A 7,907-nucleotide genomic window follows, 5' to 3' on the forward strand; every position below is an offset into this window, starting at 1 on the left:
ATAGCGGGGCCACCTGGGACGCGGCGCGAGCCGAGCTCCCACGTTTGGGGCGGGTGCCGAGGGTGGAACCGGGAGTGGCTGCCCCACCTCGGAGCCCCTTCCAGATTTGCCCCCGCGGAGGGTGGGGCTACCCGCGGCGCCGGGGCTTGGTGGGAGGCGGAGGGAATTCCCTGGAGTGAAGCGTTTGGTAAAAGTATTGCAGGAACAATCGGGCTTCCCATGATTGCTCTACTCTGGGCGGGGAAACTGAGGCGGAGGCGAAGGTAGCGACTTAGCCAAGGTCAGACCGCAAAGGTGGACCGTCCTGATCCCGGATCGGGACCCAAGTGTCGCTCAGTCCCTCTTGGTTGTGCTGCAGCCGTGCTTGCCTCGAATAAATCTCTGTTGTGTTTGTTTTAGAAATCTGCTGGCATTGTGGGACTGCTTCAGGGCTGCCGGACGAACGCCAAGTTGCTTCGTGTGTTTCGGGCAGGTCTAGGGCAGGTGGCAGCCCCGCCATGGATGGGGACGGACTTTTTGATGAAGAAACCCAAAGCAGGCGATGTCAGCCAGGGCGATTTGGCCGTCAAAGGTTTTGACAAAACCTGCCGTGTTCCCTTTCGTGGAATCCGAATGAGGGAGATTACAGACACCTTCACCGGGAAGCCAAGGACATTTCTGTATAATCAGTGGATGAAAGGATTTTCTCAGACTGTCTTTTTCCTTTTCCTTGAGGATTAATCCACAGCAGTCTACAATTCCAGTGGAAGCCACAAGGCACAGGATGTGGCAGGAGCTTCGAGCGCCTTCCGAATTGTTCTGGACCCTTCCTTTAGCGTAGAGGAGTTTAACATTTGCCACCCGCCGCCCCTCCCCGCCCCCACACTCCCTCCTGATGAGCTCCTTAACCTGTTCTCATTCCCTGAATTGAGTTCTATTTCCAAAACTGTCCTCTGCAGCTATAAGTGGATTGCCAGAAAGGAGAGATTAAGAGCTGGGAGGAGAGGAAGCGCCGAGCGTCGTGTCTCCTCTTGGCTGCCGACATGAAGTGCTTTTTCCCAGTGCTGAGCTGTCTGGCTGTGCTGGGTAAGTGGTGCTGCTTATCAGCGCGATCGATGGAAAGTTTAACCTGCTCCTGGTTCCTGTAATTCCTTGTGGTTCTTTCCCATCAACACGGCTTGGGGGGGACCCCGGGAGACGGCGGTGTGTGTCACAGGTTGGACTAGAGTACCCAGAGCCCCGTTTCTGACCCGGGAGGCATATTGTTCGTTGTCTTGAAGAAGGACACTAGCTGTCCTTAGTATCTGTCCTGGGCCTTGCTGTGGGGTCCACCCGTCCCTGACCACCCCATCTCGGTCAATGTTGAGGGACTTCCATGTGGATTATGGATTGGTTTCTTGTATTTTCTAAACGTAGTGCTTCAGCGTCTTCCTCTTCTCGTCTGTGTTGCTCCACATCAATTCCTAATCTGAAATGGCAACATTATTCCTACTCTTGGGAAAGTTGGTTTGGAAAGTTGACAATGATGGTGGGTTTTTTGAGGGGGGAAGTAGGAATGGGTGGAATAAGGGTTGAAGCTTTGCCTCATGTAAGTGATCTGTAGATAAAATGTTTGAGGGTCTGGTCATATGTCCCCTCCCCAAGGAAGTTAAGATCATAGTTCTGGGAAGAAGAGACACTAGAGGGATGGTGCCTGATAGGGGCTGTGCTTGGACTGGGTTTTGTGCCCCCACGGAAGGTCAGGATGCTTAGCTTGGATGGAGAAACTCTGGCTTGAGAGGTGAACCCTTGACACCTTTCTTAAGGATTCTCTCCCATTGAAGAGCCCTCCCACCCCCCAACCCTTTGCCCAACATTCTCAGATTCAGTAGTGCTTTCCGCGCCCTTGAATGCTGTCTTAGTCTTAAATACGGTATCTTGGGTTGAGGATAAGCTCCCTGGCCGGATGTGGTACATCCTCTCCCTCCATCTCCTTAGACTTCACAGCTGAACACCCCCTCTGCTCTCTGGGTACAGCTCAGTCCCCTGTATTCAGAAGAGGACATCACTGCTGCTTGTGGCGTTTCCATCTCCACATCTTGGTGTCTTGCATTTATGGGACTTGTGACCTGCTACCAGTGGAGATTGCTTTCATGCATTGTCTACTCCCTTGCAAGAGTTCACAGAAGGGCAGAAAGAGAGTGGACTTTGGAGATGGGAGAACCCGAGGTCAGATCTCGGCCTGACAGTGATTGATGTCTGAATCTCAGTAAAATCGAGTGATACCTCTAAGGATTGTCCTGACAGTTAAAGGTTATAAGGTATTGTAAATGTCTTGACTGCTTTGAAAAATATCTAGGGCACATAATGTGTGCCTGTGAGCTCAATCGTGTTCAACTCTTTGGGGCCCCATGGACTGGAGCCCATAAGGTTCCTTTGTCCATGGGATTTTCCAGGCAAGAATACTGGAGTGGGGTGCCATTTCCTCCTCCAGGGGATCATCCCAACTCAGGGATCAAACCCGGATCTCCTGCATTGCAGGCGGATTCTTTACCATCTGAGCCACCTGGGAAGCCCAGAATCGCTGGGAGAGCTTTAAAGAAATCTCGATGTCCAGGCAGCAACCCCAGAGCAGTTAAACCAGGTTCTTTGGGAGGACGACCCAGGCATGTATCTTTTAGCTGTCCTAGGTAATTCCAAAGTGCAGCCGAGTTAGGGAACCAGCGAGTGAGAGTGAGTTCCCCACGGCCGGCTCTGTGCTCCCCTCCGCAGCACTCACACAGACACCCAGTCCGGCGGCAAGTTAGTCAGTCTTCGGCCCAGGTGTGGGTCAGTGTCTCCCTGTCTCTTGTGTGCTCAGGCAGAATTAAGAAGACGGGTAGGTCTCCATTCACCAATACTAAATATTGTATTGGTATTTGCCATTCACTTAGTGTCTGGGTTTAAAATCAGTGGTTAGTGACTCATGTGGATTCAAGAGACAAGTAGGGAAAGCCCTCCGGGAAGCTTGGGTGTGGGGTGGACGGTGTGGCTAAGGCATGAAAGAGGGCTGAGTGGAAGGGTGGGGCCCAGGGCAGGAGATGGAACCACCGATGGGAAGACAAGGAAATGTGGCATTTGTGCCTTTTGCTTCTCCTGGCTGCTCCAGAAATGTAAGGCTGCCAGCTGGTCCCCCTGCTGTTCCCCTCTGGGCTGCTCTGTGGAGTGGAGCTGGGGCCACTTTTGTCTTCTACTCCCAGCCTCAAGTGTGAACAGGTGCCATGGAGGAAAATGAGTGTCAGGGTGGTGCTGAAGGGGAGTGGTGGCCGAAGACCACACCTGGGTGACAGTGGGGAGGTTTAGAGCTGTGGAGGGCCCGGGTTTTTTTGATCCCTACTAGTGAAATCTCACCTTTTCTCATCACTCGATGGCTGGCAGCATGGCGGGGAGGGGGAGTGACTACTACTTTTTAACCTTGGAGACCAGCAGGTCTTTGTGGAGGGAACAAAACCCAGGTTGGGGTCTTATAACCCGCTTGCAGCCTGGTGTGGTCTGATTCATGCGTCATCATTCTTGCTGTGTAATGAAAATTAATGTGTAATATGAATTGAAAATAGCAAAGATGCTCAAGGTTTTGTGTCCAGGTGGGTCACATGCTTGGAATAAAATTTTGTTTGTAAAAAGTAGGATCAAGGTTAAGTGTTCTGCAAAATGAGACTGATCCACGTGCTGCCAGCCTCTAGAAGGGGCAGTTTGAGTTAGAAATCCCTGTGACAGTGTGTAAGGAGTAAACAGGGTAAATCCAAGATGCTTGTCTCCCGCTTCGCCATCATCAGACCCATGTTTTCTGCTCCCTTCCTTTGCCACTGTCTAGGCTTGAGGTCAGGTTTCTCCTTTTCCGCCTGCCTGGGTACCAATTCCTGCCGTCTTGACCACTGTGTCTTGTTTCTTCCTTTTGCACCTGTGAGTGCCCACCTCACTAGGGAACCATCAGCTGCTATGGCTAACCCTTGTCCCAGTTCTAAAGCCATCTTAAGCATGGGCCTGATTGAGCCACGAGGATAGTATAAAGTTTCCACTGCTGAGAATGGGTGGAGCCAGAGGGGCAGAAGAGAAGAGAGAGTAGGGGCTGGTGTGGATGTGGCTTGAGTGTGAAAGAGGGAATGAGGAGAGGCTGCTTGCAGCTGTGCCCGTGCCTGGGAGCAGCCCTGCATGAGTGACAGAGACATGGAGAGGTGACCACAGTGTCAGGGGGAGACAGAATAGGATTTGTGGCTGCGAGAGCAGGAAGGGAATAATCAGGAAAGATGAATATAAGCTTTAGGCACATAAAGCAAATTGTGATTTTGCATAACCATGAAGAGTTATGCCTTCTAGTCCAGTGCTGATGTTGCAAACAAGATGAAATAGCTTGAAAGTGTTTGCAGTGAAAAATGTAGGAGACTGGGACATCCCCGGATGGACACAGAGAACTCGTGAGTGGCTCATGGTCATTCTTGCTCTTCTCCAGTGGGAGAGAATTTTCATTTGTAGAGTTTGAAAAGCCTCTCATTTGAATACCGTGGACTGAGGAAGTGATCAGTTCTTTCCCAGTCGGGGAAGGCTTCTTAGGGGAGAGGCCAGAGAGTGCTTCCAAAAGAGATTGAAAGGAACTTTGATGTTCTGGTGGGAGTGAGCTCAGAGGCAGGACTGGGGTGATCAAAGGCTGAGGAGAGGGAGGAGGCAGAGGAAAGCAGCAAGGTGGCTAGGAGCAGTCAGGGAAAGGGTTCTGATGGAAGAAGACAAGGATTGTGGTTTATGGATGCGCCAACACCACTGTCCCAACAATTTTGCCAGAAGCAATGCCCTTCCCTTTCCTGGGGACCATTTGACAAGGGTGCCAGAGAAGGGAATTCTTGTCAGGACTAGGCTAGCTAAGATGCCTTTCAACTGTATGAGTCATTGAGCCACCCCTGGGTACCCAGGGTTGTTTTAAGATGTCCCAGTCTCCTACGTCTGTTACTGCAGCAAGAGAATAGTAGTGTTACCACCTCTCCTAACTCTAGCCCTTGCTGTGAAGAAGTCCTTTCTCTTTGAGTCCTCAGTCCTGCAAGATAGAGACCTTACATTATCCTCTTTCTGTAGTTGGGGATATTGAGGTCTAGGAAGGTTCAGGAACTCACCTGGAGGTAGATGACTGTTGTTTAGTCACTAAGTCGTGTCCGACTCTTTGTGACCCCATGAACTTCAGTGAAGGACAACCCCCTGTCCTTCAGTGTCTCCCAGAGTTTACTCAAACTCATGTCCATTGAGTCAGTGATGCCATGCAACTATCTCATCCCCTGTTGTTCCCTTCTCCTCTTGCCCTCAATCTTTCCCAGCATCAGAGTCTTTTCTAGTGAGTCAGCTCTTTGCATCAGGTGGCCAAAGTATTGGAACTTCAGCTTCAGCATCAGTCCTTCCAATGAATATTCAGGGTTGATTTCCTTTAGGATTGACTGGTTTGATCTCCTTGCTGTCCAAGGGACTCTCAAGAGCCTTCTCCAGCACACAATTCGAAAGCATCAATTCTTTAGATGACTGTGCCAGCTTGAAATGGTGCTCCACAGCCATACGGACCCAGACCCTTTCTGCCTTGTTTCAAGTGCGTGCCTTTATTCCCAAGATCATCTCATAGTCCAAGATGGCTGTGTTAACCCCAACCATCAGGAAGGAGGAAAAGAATTGGTAAAGGGCATGCCCTTTTAATTTAAGGACATTTCCCAGAAGTGTACCCCTCACTTCTGCTTACATCCCCATTGGTTAGAACTTGGTCACATGACCATACTTTGCTGCAAGGAAGGCTTGGAAATATCCTTAATTCTCAGTGTCCAGCCAAAAACTAGGGTTCTGTTATTACACGGGAAGGAGAGAACAGATTTAGCAGGGACAGGTACTGGTCTCTGGGACACTTACAAAGCTAGGAAGTGGCAGAACAGGGTTTTGAAACCAGGACCACTTGGTTCAAATCCCATGTTCTTTCATCCTACAAGTTGTCTGTCTGAGTATGAGTCCCCTCCCCTGGTGTCTTAGAATCCTTAATAGGAAGACAAGAGCTAGATAAACCAGCTGTTACGTGAAGCAACACAAATCAGCATGTAATTGGACACTCAGAGTGGTGGTTTTAGTGGTAGCATTGTTTATAGAATTCTTAGGTGCCAGTCACTGGTAAACACTTTCTATAGCATGACCTTCTGTATAAAGTGCGTAGGGACCATCTCTGGCGTGTTCATTACTGTAGCCCTAGAACTCAGCCATGTGCCTGGAGCAAAGTAGCTGTTCATTTAATTTTTTGATGAATGAATGATTTCACAAGGTAGGTTTTGTTTCTGTATCAGCTCCCTTGATCAAGATGAGGAAATTCAAAACTCAGGGAGTTTAAATCATTTTGCTCAAAAGGAAAGAGCTCAAAATTGACAGAGCTTGGATTTGAATCCAGCCTTGTCTGGCTATAGTGCTTGTGCGTTTACTCCACCAAACAGGGGTTCTTCACCTTTTTTGTGAAGGAAAAAAGGATCCAAAATGGATCCTTTTGGCAAGCTGCTGAAGTCTATGGACCTCTTCCTAGGATAACGTTCTCAAATGCATAAATAAATAACATAGGATTAGGGAAAATCAATTTTATTGAAATACCCTCACCAAAATATTAACAAAAACAAATTTATAACATAGCACTAAACTTCTTTAATTACACATTAAATAACAAGATCTAACAGTTGTGTAATTTTGGTGTAGTGAAGGGTGCAAATGATGTTTTGAGGTATCTGCATCCACTGTGATGTGATATGAAAGTATGTATGATTTGTATTGTGACAGAGTCACAGGTCTTGAATATATTACCATGATACTTACCTACATTCATAATCAAAGGAACAGCTATTTACTTGCTTGTTTAGTCGCTAACATGTGTCTGACTCTAGCGTCCTCATGGACTGTAGCCTGTCAGGCTCCTCTGTCCATGGCATTTTTCAGGCAAGAATACTGGAGTGGGTTGCCATTTCCTTCTCCAGGGGATCTTCCCAACTCAGTGATTGAACCCGTATCTCCTGCGTTGCAGGCGGATTCTTTACCGCTGAGCCACCAGGGAAGCCCCAACGTTCACTTAAGAGATTAGTGAAAATAAGGATGCAGTTTTTTTCTCATTCAAATTCATCTATCTCCTGAATTCTGTCCACAGATCCCTGTGAAGTTCAAAGTAAAGTTCAAAGTAATCAGTAGTTGTCAGCAAAAACCCTGTGGAAGAAGTCTTGGGCTGGGCTTTCAGAAATGGGTGGGCTTTGTCTGAGGAGGCTGTTCTCTTCCCAGGAGAGTCCTGCTAATGCAGAGGCATCAGCAGTCATAATGATGGCAGAGTGGCCCTTTAGGGACTGGATAAATGACTGTCAGTGGTTTTAGGGACCAGTTCATGTGGGATGATGCCGGACACAGAGATTTGGTTTGGACTATAACTGAGTTTGGGATTTGGGCTTAGACTGGGTCCCTGGAGCCCAGGCAGACCACTTCTGCTGAGCCCTGGCCCAGGAACTGGAAGACGTGGCTCTACTCAGTGGCCTCTTGTGGTCCCTGGCCTTGTGCACTCTGAGCTATGGCACCGTGATTAGTATCTGTAGGTTCCTTTGGGAGTTCCTTGTTCACCGTGATTGGACACCTGTTTCTTTGCTGCTTCAACGTGAGCACAGCCATTCCTTGTAAAGGCTTGGATTTTAATTTAAGGAAATTTAGGACACCTGTGTGTGAATGCCCCTGATTTTCAGAGACATGAGTGGTTGCATCAAAATCAAGCTTCTTATGTGTAGAAAATCACATTGTGCCAAATTCCCTCATCAAGACCCCTTTATTAAGTGACTAATGATGGACCCCAGTGGTAGACACTTAACAAAGACCATGGCAGTGGGCCTCCCTTAACTGGAACCCCAGTTAAGTGGGATTTTGCTTTTATTTTTGAACTCCAC

General features: G+C 48.6%; 1 protein-coding gene across 2 annotated transcripts in view; it reads left to right on the plus strand.

Moving 5' to 3' along the window:
• Positions 1-403: 403 nt before the first annotated feature.
• The window catches only part of IGSF3 (immunoglobulin superfamily, member 3), a 129,881-nt gene continuing 122,377 nt past the window's right edge, over positions 404-7,907 (plus strand). For both annotated transcript variants that reach the window (XM_010830723.1, XM_010830724.1), the window contains exon 1: positions 404-1,065. In XM_010830723.1, the coding sequence (XP_010829025.1) occupies positions 1,023-1,065 (43 nt within the window). In that variant the 5' untranslated portion in view covers positions 404-1,022. The remainder of the gene's footprint in view (positions 1,066-7,907) is intronic.

The sequence above is a fragment of the Bison bison genome, unplaced genomic scaffold (assembly GCF_000754665.1).
Source record: "Bison bison bison isolate TAMUID 2011002044 unplaced genomic scaffold, Bison_UMD1.0 scf7180017864519, whole genome shotgun sequence".
Lineage (NCBI taxonomy): Eukaryota > Metazoa > Chordata > Mammalia > Artiodactyla > Bovidae > Bison > Bison bison.